Here is a 14,450-nt window from a genome sequence, read left to right as displayed (position 1 = left end):
CACGAGGTCTTTGGCCAAACCTCCTTTCTGCCTTGGCGGTCGAGATGGGAAGATCCTTTTCTTCTCCGCTGAGAATATTTTTGTCATTTGTAAGGCGTGACAAACCATCGTGTTGAGTGTCCAGCAGGAAGTGAGGTGCACTGGGACACAAGAAAAAAAAGGGTTGGCGAGGATGGACTTGACAGTGAGTAAAAGCTCTTCATTGAACAGTTCTAATAACTGTTCTGAGCTTTCACAGTGCACTTGCCCTGTGATGCCCAGAACCGTTTTAAAAACCTGGATGACTGTGTCACACAGAGCGGTCTCGACTTCATCTTCAGGGTTTGACATATTGTGGAACACAATGGCTTTGGACAAGGCTGCTATAATGTCCAAAAGCAGTTCTGCCATCAGAACATTGGTGGTGTTATCGGATTTCAACAGTGCCCACTGTTTTGGTGTCAACCTAATAAAGAAGGACTCAATCAGTGGCTGAATTATCAATCGGAAATCCGGTGTTGAAAACATGCTTGTGCTTGTTGCTTTATCATTTGATGTGATGCCATCACAGGACGCAATATTTGGCTCAATTGTCCAGTCGTAATCCATTGTTGAAGACATGGTGCTTGCTGTTTTATCAGAGCTGAGGTTCATCAAAGTCTGCTAGTTTAAAACTGACAAGAAGTTTGCTTCAGCAAATATACTACCCTCCTACCCCACAATGCCATGATGTCACAAATTCTGGAACACACATGACGTCATCAAATTCTGGAACACACATGACGTCAAACAAGTTCCGCAGCCAGCAACCGTTGCTAGGCAACCGATTGGCTACAGCTGACGTACTACGATCAAAAGCGATTGTCTTGCGTTGAAAATGATCAGGGTCCGAATTTGTTTTTTGCGGGTAACAGGTAACCCGGAAGTAATACTATTTCAAAATAAAATGACCGTATGCAAGAAATTCTTATTCTGTGATGCAATGCAAGTACATACCAGAGTAACATTAGAAGAAAAATGAATGAATGAATATAAATAAATAAACCTGGGCCGATGGGAGTGGGAGTTAGTTGACTACATGCAGTTTAATATTATTGTATCCATGTACACAGCAAGAATCAACTTTTTGATTAACCGGTGCATTGTTTGTTTGATGTTCACAGAAAATGTTGCTGTTGGCACTGATGTTTGTGTTCCCACTGTGTTGTGCTGCTGATTTAGTGAACGCAGAGTGTAGCCTGTCAGGACACGCAAAGTACGTTTTCACCCTTTCGACCACTAGATGGCAGCATAAGTGTACTTAAACCATCGATTCAGTCATATTGAGCTGTGCCTTTGTTAATTATCTAGGTTACAGATGTATTTAATGCTGATTATTTCAGCTGATATTTGATGTTTGTGGTTAATTTACACGAGTTGTACACATCATGTATTTACTTGTTATATTTGTGTCATTTAAGAACCAAACACTCCGACGTGGAAGAGTGAGCATGTGTTGATTCAGATGACATGTATGAAACACCAGCCTTTGTAAGATCAAGGCAGAAATGGTTAGAGCAAGGTGAGCAGACATTTCTTGAAACTAGAAAAGTCACAAGCCAAATCAAATTATATCCTGCAGTTGAATATTGAAGGGACTGTTACTGATAATAGAGATATTTCAAAGTTTTGTGATAAATATGATTCTATTTTATACAAAACTAAGTTCAATGGGGATGCCTTGACAGCTTTTCTAAATATTTGGACAGTGTAAACTCAATTAGCCAGAAGAGTTAGTGTGATTCACCAATCACTTTAGAAGTTAAAGTTGCCATAAATCATCTAAAAAAAGACTTAAGTCCCTACATTATCAATATCATGGCCCAGCTTTTTACCAGACCAACATTTAATTTAATTTAGAGAGACAATTAATACAATTTAAAATGTGTATTTATAGCTTTCAATGCAAAATGATCAGGTGTGTCGTGGTCAGTTATTCCCTGAGATAATTAGTGTGAGGTGAAAGTATCTTTCCATTCAGCTCACGCAAATATTCAAAATCAGAGTTGATCACCTGCACACTTTAACATCATTTTGTCCACACCTGCAATTTACTCTGTACAAACAGGCTATTTTTATTTTATTCTTTATTAATTAAAGACAATTTTGTGCATGAAGGCAAAAACATATGTGTTCCTAAATACACTTTTGCTTAAATACATAAATTACAAATTGTATGAAATCAGACCAAATAAAAAAAACAAAAAAACGTTCAATTCACACTCAGTCAAGCGAAAACCTGACTATTATTGGTCCATATTCTGTTTTCTAGTCTTCTTTGACTGAATAAACACTGCTCACCCACCAACACACAAAACTACATCTGAAAAGTCCCAAACATTTTATTTCCGTCGTGTCATTTCACCTTAATAATTATACTAAAATCACCAGGCATTTCTTCAACTTTATTTAATGCAGCCTTTTTCAATATACAAGTATCAATAAGCATGATTAAAAGATCACAATGGCTTTATTATGTCTGTGTTAAAGAATTTCCCATATCCTATTATATTAAAATATTTCATATATAGAGTCCGTATTTAAACAGAGGTTTAATAATAAAAAGTGACTTCCCATACAAGGCAATTATAGAATTCAATCAGATCGGGAGTCTCATAAATTATTAGAACATCGGAAACAGAAACGCTGAAATGAACCAAGAGAACAGCGCCGTCGTCACAGAGGTGCTGTGAATGACCAGAGAGAGAAAATAAAGATGACAAAGAGCTTCTGAAGGACAGCTCAGACCAATGACAAACGACTTCCCGCTGCAGAGTCCACACATTCAACGCAGCAAACACCGTCGACAGACGCTTGACACACACAATTATAATGACAGAAATTTGTAAAACGTAAGCACACGTTCCGTCCTTCGGGTACGATATGAAGAGTGTTGTTAGAGCTCAGGCGTCCTGCGAACAAATAGTCCCGGCGACGCTCTATAACAGTCTTTAAGTGCAGGCATACCAACCTTCCCCATGAACCTAGTCTGACGCATACACACGCTTCAAAGACGACCGTGCCTTTTGAACAAAAACACTTCAGTTTGCCTGGACTGTATCTGAACGATACCTTCGTAAGACAGCATTGTTCTATGAGAATAAACACTGATTCATTCAATCATTGACATACATAATCACCCCATCATCATCATAATCATCTTGGATTCGCTCTCCGTCCTCGCACTGTCCGTCGCATCGGTTTGATTTGTGTGACGATAAGAGTTCACGACGGTTCAGCATTTTCTTCAGAGCGATGGTGAGAGACCACAGCTGGAGATGGAGCAAGAGGCATGCTCCTCTGAGAGTCTGACTCGCACTGCTTTCACACAAACACCAAATACATGCACACACACACACACACACACACAAACGAGCGTCCTTGCTTCAGCGCTTCCTCGTCTCCACAGTCCCACTGAAGATTATTTGGAGATTTGCTGTTGGAGGTGGAGCAGGAACTCATAGTATGAAAGGGCCGACTCTGTTCGGTCCTCGATCATGTTCTGCATAAAGGTCGGTTTCAGCTGGCTCTCGTCCCTGGGAGGGTCAAAGGGCAAAGAGAGAGAAGTCGTCAGCTGAAGTTCTTTCATTTCAAAGTGCAGACGAAGGGCATTCAGGCATCGTTTTTTATTTTGAAAATGTAGAAGATCTTCGAATTTTCCCACGAACCTTCATTTTTGTAACTTTGTCGTTTTGTTTTGTTCCAGCAGATCGTCCACCAGGCTCCAGACTATTTTATCACCACTGTCCCAAAAATCATTTAAAGCGCTACGACATCAAGTGTAAAATATTAAATTCTAAATGTTATGCTGACAGCTAGTGTCATAATTCACTCTCTCATATCCATTTGGTTTTGCTGTAAAAACATCTCCCTCAACCAACTATATTCATCTATCAGGACTATCAGCCATCTGGGTTCCGACGGGTTGACTCAGTGGACCAGAAGGTGAGCGTGAGATGACAGTGGAGTACCTGCCAAAGTTAAAGTGTACCAGCAGCTGTCGGCTAGTTTAAATTTCCCCAGCACTCTTTACTCTCTTATACGGGATGTTGCCCACCTGATGACATGCAGGGAGGGGAAGAACGGCCTCTGATCCCTCAGCCACCCGATGAAGGCTCTGGTTCTCTGCGACTCGGCGGTGTCCAGCTCTGGGAGCAGATACTATGAGGAGAGAGAGAGCGGAGGAGGATGCAGTGAGTGAAACTGTAGTTGTACGGTTTGTACCGATGCGAGCGTCCTCAAGACAACTTGGTTGGGAAATCTCCTACCAGGTTGTCGGGCACGGCAGTGTAGCTGGGAACTCCTAAGACTTGTGTGAGGAAGTTGGGGTGGCAGTTCCGTCCGATCCACAGATACATCACCTTTGGGAACATGAAAGACATTTATTAAATGTATGCATGTTATTTATGCACTCTTCTCCAGTGTTGCAGAAAGGTTTATGTCATAGTTAATGTCACGGTCTATCAGTATGGCCAAGGCTTCGTCACAGAGCTTCCACTCTGCACCGACATACAGACACAGGTGCATCTTGACCTTTTCTGAACAAGACGCTGTTATTACCATTCCATCCACAGACTAAAACCCAAAGAGAAGCTTTATCCAAAAGCATCTTTGACAAAAGTAATGAGAGAGAATGTAGCGAATCATCAAAGCCCCCCCCCCCCCCGAGTGACATTCTAAGTTGGATCTTTCCTCAGGATTCAGCCAGGTTTGACACATCAGCCTTGTATTTCTGTAAGCCTGTTACGTTTGCCAAGTTAAAACCCCCCCGGCTTAAAGCTTCTCACCGTTCCAGCATCCATGAGGAACGCTGCCTCCCTGCCGAGCTTCTCCACAGACAGCTGCAGCACTCTGGGCTGAGGGATGGTCCGCTCGTTGATGTTCAAAGCTCCCTGAGGAGGCAGGAAACGGGAGAAAAGAGACGATCGCTCAGTGACAAGGTGACACAGCAAGTACCAGTGGAAAATATTGGGATGACTGGGGTTGTTTTTCTAGCAGTGGGCTTAATATGAACAAACACCTAGCATTAGGCTGTTAAGGACTAAATGCCGGTCCTTAAATCTTTCAGACGTAATTTTTATCCTCCTCACCTCATCGGTGAGATCGTCGACGCGGTACAGAGCAGGGTGGATCATGAGCATGGAGTAGACCAGTGGCTGGTACTTCAGCTGACACATGGCAAACAACCGGTCATCCAGCCTGGTGCTGGTGCCCGTCCTGAAGGCTTTCTGCAGGGGTGCACATGGAGACGCGTGAAACTGGATCAGTAAAGGCTCGACGGAGCAGGAAAGCAAACAGAGAAGACTTCTCCTCCGAGTCTAAAACACATTAAGGTTTATTGTCAGCAGTTGTAAGTGTGTAGCGTCTGTCCGACCTGTTTGAGCAGCGCGAGGATGAAGAGGGGGAAGAGTCTGAGGCAGGCCGGGGCCAGCAGGCCGGGCTGCTGGATGGTCAACACAGACTGCCGGAACGACGTCAGCGAGTCGATGGCAGCGTTGGTCATCGCATCTCTGGCGTCGCCCATACTGGCCGTCGCCGAGCGGTCCACAGCTGGAGGGGGAGAGGGAGAGAGAGCGAGAGAGACAGACATTAGAAAACGTCTCCAAATGAGTCGCCAGTGACTCCTTGTGATCGCCTCTCAATTCATCTGTTGTTTTTAAATCTGTGTGATGCAGCAAAGCACCTCCTGTGCATAGACTCCCAGAAAAATAATAGAAGAAGAAATCAACACTATACAGCCTGTGTCTATTCCTTGGCGTGTTCCAATCAAACCAAATTGGCCAAACACTCGTGACGCATCTCTCTGTGGACTTGTCAACATTTCAGTTGAGTGCAGGATTTAAAAATCTGACTTTGGCAGATACAAGCAGTGGTAACAAACCTAATTGCGTCGAGGTGAGACTTAGAAACATCATTTCAGTGGCGTCTCAATCCATTTAATGGGAGGAGGAGGTCAGGAGGAGTTCACAAAGAAGAATACTGCTTTGTGTACAAACTTGTAAAGTTGCTAAAGTGGGATTCTTTAAAAGTAAGAAGGCACAAACATGTGCCATATTTCTTCATCTGACTGCTCAGTCACCGCAGCTGTCGCCACTCGTCGCCATCTGTCAGTGTTAATAAGAGTGAAGCGGATGAAAACCTGCAATGATTAAAGTATCGAGCAAATCAAAAGTCTATCGACTGAAACAATGAGGAATCATTTCGTCGTGATGCTCTTTAGACAAATCCAAGTTTATTCATATTATACACACAAAAAAATTATCACAGGCATCAAGACAAAAACTTACAAATCTGCATGTTCTACTTTATCTTTTCAGTCCTGCTTGAAGTTACTCTGCGCAGGGAATAAATCAGCTGTAACGTGTTGTAAAATAAATTGTTGTTCAACAAACTGAGGTCCAACAGACAACGTAGTGTGATGTAGAAACTTGAAACCTCCAGTAGAAGACATCTTGTGAACTGTGTTTGCGTATTCATAGATTCTAGACTTTTGAATTAGGGAGAAGGGGAAGATGCAATTTTCAGAATTTGTACATGTCCTAAATGTTTGGAGGTGGATCTTCTAAAGAGGTGTTAGATCGTTTAGTACATACCCATGCAAGCCAGCAGTCCAGTGATAGCCTGAACATCAGCTCCAGCAAAGATGTCCGACAGGGAATTGACCACGGGGAGACACAAGGTGTGGACACGGATCCTCCTCTCTCCTGTAAGACAAAACAAATGTTATTTAAACAAAGAATTCTCACAATGGCTTTGAAAAGAATCAACGTGTGTGTACCTTTGCTGGACGTATAAAGCAGCGCGGCCTGGAAAGAGACGACTTGCATGTCGTCCAGGTTTTCCTCGATGGACATCTGAACCGCAAAGCCAGCGTCTGGGTTCACGTTGGGGAGGGACAACAGATCTGTGGAGCGCACAAAGAAGTTCCCGTGGAACGTGTGGATGGACAGACCTGCAGAGAGACAGAGACAAAGATTAATCAAGCTGGACAGATGGCGCACACACCTTTGTCAACGTTTTTAAATGTTGTTCTTATTAACTATGAACACAAAAAATGAGCCTCAACAACAAGAAAAATGTTGACTGTAAATCAAACTTTAATAAGGGACCGCTCACCCCAGAAATCTAAAATCTATGGTTGAAAGAAAACACAAGAACCGTTTCTCACAACAAGGTCTGTGGATTAACTTGAGTAACCGGGTCATGACTTCTGGAAAGAGACTTTTCAAAAACGAATAAAAGCTAAAAGTGCCTCTCCAGGTCAAAGCTCGAGCTCAAGCTGCAGCTCTGGTTCCAAACGGACCTTTGGTGCAGCGTATCCTCATGACGGCCTCGAAGCCGATCTTCCTGGTTAAGTATCTCTTGAGATCCTTCTGGAAGCACTCCACCTGAGCGGGGTTATGCTGGTGGTGGTAGGAGGGGTAGTAGTAAACGCTCCCTGCCGAGTATCTGGATATGCAGCCTGGAAGAGAGACACAAGAGGGAGAAGATGCCGATCGTCTTATTATTAACAACATGATATTAAAATGCACACACACACACACACACACACACACACACACACACACACACACACACACACACACACACACACACACACACACACACACACACACACACACACACACACACACACACACACACACACACACACAATTATGAAAAACTTGTTTCTGTATCCAGCCTTTGCCGAGGACGTATTTATGCGGTTTTCACCCCGTTTTGTTGCTTTAAAAGCATTTCCCCCTGTTTAATAAGCACACAACATAAAAAAAAAACCCTCATGGCAAATCCAGAATTAGCAATATCAGCTCGCAGTATTCTGTATTGAGCACTAGACGTGTAAAGATAAAAAGTGCCAATAATCCCTTCCTTACCAAGCGATGCCAGGTCGCAGTACTGGGAGCTGAGCAGGAACAGGTCAACCGCCACCTGCTGGCCGGAGCAGTCCAGAGCCAGCTTCTTGTAGAAGTCAGTCGCTGGGGATAAGTGCTGGACGTCCTGAAGGGGAAACAACATAAAATGATCGTTGAAGAGTCAGAAAGACAGATTTGTTCTGAATGCGAGCTTTAAGATTCCACTCTGAAGTAAAAAAAACATTCTTGAGCCGTTCTCTTGCTAATCGGGGACCAACAACACATCACACTGACACGCTACTACTATAATGACCATTGTCAACATTTGTTGTTCTGCTTCATGAATATCCTACTGCGTTATCACCTCCTTTTAAATATCATAATACAGCTCTTTAATCCATCTGTACGATGTCCGACACGCAACTCTCACCTTGGCATTGGCCCGTTGGTTGGGGTCTTCTCTGGACTGCAGCGTCCCCACACCGAGGTTAGGCAGCTGGGTCTGAAAGACGGACATGCGCCCTCCGGTGGGCAACAGCAGCTTGTAGGCTGCCTGCAGAGCTGAACCCAGGGCAGACTGAGTCTCCATGGTCTCCTCGAATAACGTTGGCAGGCTCTTCAGCAGATCCTGCACAAGCTGAAAGACAAACATAGGGAGTGAGTTTCACTTTTGAGACACACGTTATTGATCATATTTCATCTTTTTCTTTCATCGACAAGGAGGCCAGAACCCAGAGTGCGTGGCCACTGTGCAGTAGTTATGAATGTTAAGTCTTACACAAATAAATAAAACACACGACTAAGCTTAAACAAGGTTTTGTAGCTGTAATCAAGGTACATTTTCTTACTTCTTTGCATTCATTGAGGTTTACTAGAAGGCTGTCTGGTGTTGGTAAAAAGATATCTGAGGAACACAAAAGTTTTATTATTTAAACCTGCATAATACAGTCACACTGATATCATGCTAGTGATCACAAGTGCAGCTAAGAGGAGACAATATTTGTGGAGCAGTTAAACGGACATCAATGATTAAAAAGCTCAGAAAATAATCTTGATGATTTTTCTCAAATATCTAACATTTGCTATAATATTTATTAGGAAGTTTGCACACATCGCGTGTCCCGTTGCTGCAGTAATGAGCGTGGGGTCTCACCTTCGATGTCGGACACGATGAGCATCTGAGGCTGAGAAAGTCCCTCCTGGAGGTTGTAGAAGTGGATGGTGCTGTCGAAGGTGACGAAGCCCACCTTTGTCCGAGAGTCTCCAGGAAGCCTGAGACACAGACGCACACTTACAAATGCTGTGCCGCCTTCACCAACATCTCTAATAACTGGAAAATCAAATGCTATACATACGCATCGATGTTGTCCAGCAGTGACTGGCAGAACACACTCAGGTAGCCCGTCTCCACTGCATTGTGGGATACGTCAAGGATGAAGAGGTAAACGGCAGGCTGTGGTGGCCTCAGCTGGGTAAATCAGGACGGACACATGCAGGGAAGGTCAGTAAAGACCCACCATCACAATCAAGATTTCGGTACCCTGCACACGTTACTTGGTGAGTAATTGTCTGATTTAGTTTGTATCCTGGTTAGGGACTAGAATCTAATTGGATGAATAATGAGTCTGCAGGTAAACGTTCAGATCCTGAACGAGACCAATGTCAACGAAGCCGTTGAAACCTACCATGTATTCTGAGGGAGCGATGAACTCGATGGTGGCGTTCTGGACCTCGGGTCTTTTATGTGGCTCTCCGTACGATCTGCTGACTGGGTTGTACATAAACTCCTCCGGAACTACACACAGAGACACGACATCTAGTGAGCTTATATTCTTAAACAGTGTCCTTTTTAATCATAAAAGGAAAGTAAAGGGGGTGAATCATGACTAAAACTATTTACATTTAATGTTCAACAGTCTGAAAGGTGGAAATGTGTATTAGAGCGGCACATGTATGCAAACTGAAATTAAAAAGTATACCTTTATATAATCACCAATACATCCTGATCGTATCTCTTGCATCACCTCTCGACCCCTTTCTTACCGTCATTGACCCGATGGCAAAGGTTGCACTTCCACCTCCTCTGGTCCAGGAAAGAGACGAACGGGTTGATGTAGGTTCTGCATGAGCGACACCTGACGATGGTGCTGGATGTCACCACAGGAAGCTGCTGCAAGGAAATCCAGGGAATAAAAAGCAAACGGTGTGAGAAGTGCCTCCGGGGCAAGTTAAACTCATTTTCCTAAAACGGGCATTTCAATATCGACTTTCTTGTTGCCGTTCACATTCTGCAACGTCTGTGTCCTCAATTAACACAGAAAGAAACATGAATTCATTCAAACAGAGGCACATTTACAGGGTTCCCACGTTTTTGGTCAAACGTAATTGAGAATGCATTTTAGTTTTGGGGGAACGTAATTTTTAGGAGACAGGACTGCACCATTAGACCACCATTACATTTTTCCTCTCGCGCACCCCCTAGAGACAGCTCGCGCGGGGCGCACCCCACTTTGGGAATCCCTGCTCTACAACATGGGATCATCCATTTCTATCTACAGTAAAAGCTGTTCACATGTAAAGGGTTTTTATAAACTCATCTTAATTATGTGCTCAATTGTTTCATTTTATTACTATTTTACACATCATCCAATACAATTTTCCAGGACAACTGTTTCAATTTCCATGTAAGTGTTAACTTTTGCTCAGTTTCCATGACTTTTCCAAACCTGGAAAATGAAAAAATAAATTCCATGTTTTCCATGTACCGTGGGAACCCTGATTTAGTCAAATCCTATTCTGAAGAAAAGAAGATTGTCAGTGTTTAGTCAGTAAATGTCTTCCTTATCTTATGAAAATATAAGGAACACATGTGAGGGTAAGGCTGGAGATGATTTTTAAACTTATTTGGCAAAGAGCACAAACTCATTTCTCCTGGCACCACCTTCCTTCACATGCATGCAATAGAATACAGATTAACACGTCGATGTGCTGCCTGGTATTTAAATGGTTAAAGCAGTGATGATCACCATCACATCTTAAATGGTTTGAGTGCCTTGTGCAAAGACGTCACTGTCTGTGAAGGGAAAAGAGGTACATTACCAAGTTCTCTATTAGAGGACTGATGGTGGATTTTAAAAGGCTGATATTACAAAGTGTTTGGCGCAGGAAGAAGCACATTCATCTTCAGAAACCCATCAAGAGCCGATAGTGTTGAGCTGTATATTCAACAGATAACTTTTGGGGGAGAATTAACTGAAAACGGGTCAGATATGACATGAATAGTACGTGTGCCATTACATGAGGTCTTTAAAAGTCGTTTAGCGCATCACATGCACACGGGTAATTATTTACGTTGAGGTAAATGCACTGACTGATGTGTGCGCACAATGAATATTGAAGTGAAGTGTTACCGAGAGGTCTTTGAAGGGGTGCAGCAGCAAGCCCAGCGGCATCTTGGCTTTATTGAGCAGCGACTGAGTCTGAGGGATGCTGGTCAGCGTACTACGAAAAACCCTGAAGAGACAGAAACAGTCACACAAGAGTTCATGGTACTTGAAGTGCATCTTTCCACAAAATAATTATATTTCAAAAACACATAACATCACAGTAATATCAGTTTAAAAAGGATAATAACTGAAGTGAAAGAGAATAAATATCAACGCGTGCGGTCAACAGTCGTCCGAGGCTTACTCTGGGTTGCAGTTGATCTTCTGCAGGTCCTGTTGGAGGCAGGGTGTCGGGGCGGGGATGGGGATCGGTGGCAGCAGGTTCCTCTCCTGCAGCAGGTTGACCACCCTCAGGGCCTCCGGGGTGCTGGACTGGAGGCTCATGGCTGCCAGGGACGGGCTCAGTTGGGCTGGCCCTGGGCCACCAAGTGGCTGAGAGAAGGGAGAAGAACAAGCTATTCAGTTAATCTATTTATCCAAATCCTACGACAAATCTGTTAGCTAGATATATAGAGATAGAGATATATATACACACACACACACACACACACACACACACGCGCTGATATTCACTGCCTCCAAATCTGAGCCCTTTAAAAGCCAAAGCAGAACAAAGATTTAGTATTTTATCCAACATTTTCTGTCTCGTCATTGCGCAGTTAAAGCACAACCGAAATAAAATTAGATATTAACAAATTGTTCACCGTTATGGGATGACACGGTTGTGCAACATAGAAACAATCAGTCCGATATATCAGCAAAACCACGTGTTTGCAGCATCCCTAAAGTCATTTGCTGGCATACATTTTTAAAAAGTGCGATACAAGTATATCACTGTATGAAGAATCTGTGATACTGTTAATTTAACTGCTCCTCCCTTTGTCAGCTTTGCTTCTACGAATGCTCAGACGTTGTATACATCGATGACAGCGTGACGTTTCCATATAGCATGAACAGACAGAAGGGTTATCATTCCACAGCCATTAAGAATGAGCAAACAAACAGTGAAATGCTCCAACAGTAGTCAGTCAGCACACGGCTGGGACTCACCTGCTGGTATGGCTGAGGTGCTTGAGTGTAAGGCTGCGTGGCGGCCTGGATCGCAGGGTGCATGGCCGGAGCCGGGGTGGTCTGGTACCCCGGAGGGAGGGGGGGGTAGTGGCCCAGGTGCCGACCAGGTGGTCCGGGCTGATGTGGGCCAGCTGTGGAGGAGAAGGGAACAGAAATGAGTTCAGTTTGAGGACCGTTTGTGTGTAGCAGCTATGAAACCATCTAAAGCTAGACTGTACGTGTGACAAGAACCTAAAATGTGGTATAAAATGGCCTTACCCATTTTGTTGTCAACATGATTATAGCGGTTTGGTGCTTGTGGGCCATTACCAGCCACAGTCCCTGTTTAAAAACAAACACAGATGTGATGCGAATAATTCCAGTGACACTTTCCGCTATTTCTATCCCAGGCTGCTGACCACAGGCGATGGATATGGAATAAGAAGATATGATCTACGGTAAGATATTCACATGAGACGGACACAAAAGAGCACTGAAGCCAAAACAACAATATGGGTTGATATCAGACTCACCAGAAACCTGCAGACAAAACCCCGGACGAAAACCGCGAGGAGGACGCTGCCGATGATCCGGAAGATTCTGAAGGGATCAAACTCCTCGGACTCGGACGCGCCGTCCTCGGTCGGCTTCTCGTTGGCCAGCTGACCCCGCAGTTTCATGGCATCGTCAAAACGGGACAGGTACTTCTGGAGGCCTCGGCGCGGGGAGCCGCCGAGGTCGTCCGGCGCCCGCTCCCCTCTCGGCCTCTGTCGGATCCCCCCGGTGTCGTCTTCCAGGGAGCCTCCCGGCGGCTCGCTGCAGCCCAGCAGCGGTGAGCCCCTCCTCTCTGGCGTGGCACCGTGGGAGCGGCTGCCGAGGCCCGAGGCCTCTGGCGGAAAGGGAGACGGCCTCTGGGAGGATGAGGACGACGACCACGGCTCCGTCCGGTCGAGATCGAGGTGGAAGTGGGGTTCTGCTGGACGCAGGAGCGCCCCGGCTGAGGGTGCAGGACAACAGCAGATTCAACGAGAGCTGAAAGTCCATTCATTGTTAAATATTGATTGGTTACATTGAGAACTTGAATGTTATCTGTAGCCATTTGTTCTTTCTTATTTTTATTGATCTTTTATTTAAAAAAAAAATAAGTCAGCTGATGGTGTAACCAAATTGTTTGTTTTGTGGTCTTATTCTTACCAGATCTGATCATATTCTACCCAGATCTGATCATATTCTACCCAGATCTGATCATATTCTACCCAGATCTGATCATATTCTACCCAGATCTGATCATATTCTACCCAGATCTGATCATATTCTACCCAGACGTAGAGATGCGTGTTTTTCACTGGACGGGAAGGTGAAAATTGTAAACTGAAAAGTAACTGCAGCTGTCAGACAAACGTAGTGGAGTAAAAAAGAAAAGTAGCATCAAATATTTGACTCTGATGTGTAGTAGAGTGTGTATAAATGTAAAGCTGCATAAAAATAGAATAAAATCAAGTAAAGTAGCCCTGAATATGGACCATTGGTTGCGTTACGTTACACCAGTGTTCATTCTCAACATGAATACTGAAATGTGCACGATGGTAATGTGCTGACTAGTAGCTCAAAACAACAACAGCAGTAAGACGAGGCGTGTGACAGTCACGACCACGTGTCTCAAGCAGAAGAAAAATACTCTTTTTGAACATCGATGCGGTGTGGAACAGGGATCGGCCATGACGTCATACCGTTGTTTTCAGATTCGTTTTTGGTGAAGCCCACGATCCTGTTCATCCTGTCCTCTGAGTTCATGAGCAGCTTCCTCCTCCGGATCTCTGCCCTCCTCTGCGCCGCCGACAGAGCGCCAGACTCTGCGGACTCCATGTTTGAAATACAATAAACTAGCAATCAACTACAAAGTACATTCACTGAACAAGATAAGAGATTCAACGGCAACAACATAAACCGCAACCCCCTGACCAGGATCACCGAATTACACGGAATGAGTGCGAGCGTTGTTTGAGGACAGAGGACGCACAGTGATGACGTCGCCAACATATCTATAAAAAAAGAAGAAAAAAAACCTCGACGCTGACTT

The 14,450-nt window shown here is 44.2% G+C and overlaps 1 protein-coding gene across 1 annotated transcript; it reads right to left on the bottom strand.

Moving 5' to 3' along the window:
- Positions 1-2,282: 2,282 nt before the first annotated feature.
- Positions 2,283-12,969, bottom strand: LOC306787932 (protein transport protein Sec24A-like). Its single transcript, XM_079283258.1, has 21 exons — positions 12,904-12,969; positions 12,650-12,712; positions 12,371-12,522; positions 11,565-11,752; positions 11,285-11,387; positions 9,918-10,044; positions 9,560-9,669; positions 9,230-9,342; positions 9,028-9,146; positions 8,723-8,778; positions 8,305-8,511; positions 7,896-8,019; positions 7,322-7,480; positions 6,797-6,970; positions 6,612-6,722; positions 5,393-5,568; positions 5,109-5,246; positions 4,806-4,910; positions 4,287-4,379; positions 4,076-4,179; positions 2,283-3,554 (listed from the first exon to the last, which is right to left on the bottom strand). The coding sequence occupies exons 2-21, from the start codon at positions 12,651-12,653 to the stop codon at positions 3,440-3,442; spliced, it is 2,478 nt and encodes an 825-aa protein (XP_079139384.1). The 5' UTR covers positions 12,654-12,712; positions 12,904-12,969; the 3' UTR covers positions 2,283-3,439.
- Between the last annotated feature and the right edge of the window lie 1,481 nt (positions 12,970-14,450).

This window comes from Melanostigma gelatinosum, assembly GCF_949748355.1.
Source record: "Melanostigma gelatinosum genome assembly, chromosome: 14".
NCBI classification, from domain to species: Eukaryota; Metazoa; Chordata; class Actinopteri; order Perciformes; family Zoarcidae; genus Melanostigma; species Melanostigma gelatinosum.
This window is presented reverse-complemented; position numbering and strand designations above follow the sequence as displayed.

Bases quoted from the DNA above. Each gene is read 5' to 3' on its own strand.
- LOC306787932 (XM_079283258.1), bottom strand. The intron at 8,512-8,722 runs GTAAGAAAATGT...TTTGTCTTTCAG, and splicing joins ACCTCAATGAATGCAAAGAA to CTTGTGCAGGATCTGCTGAA. The intron at 5,569-6,611 runs GTATGTACTAAA...CTCCCCCTCCAG, and splicing joins TGGACTGCTGGCTTGCATGG to CTGTGGACCGCTCGGCGACG.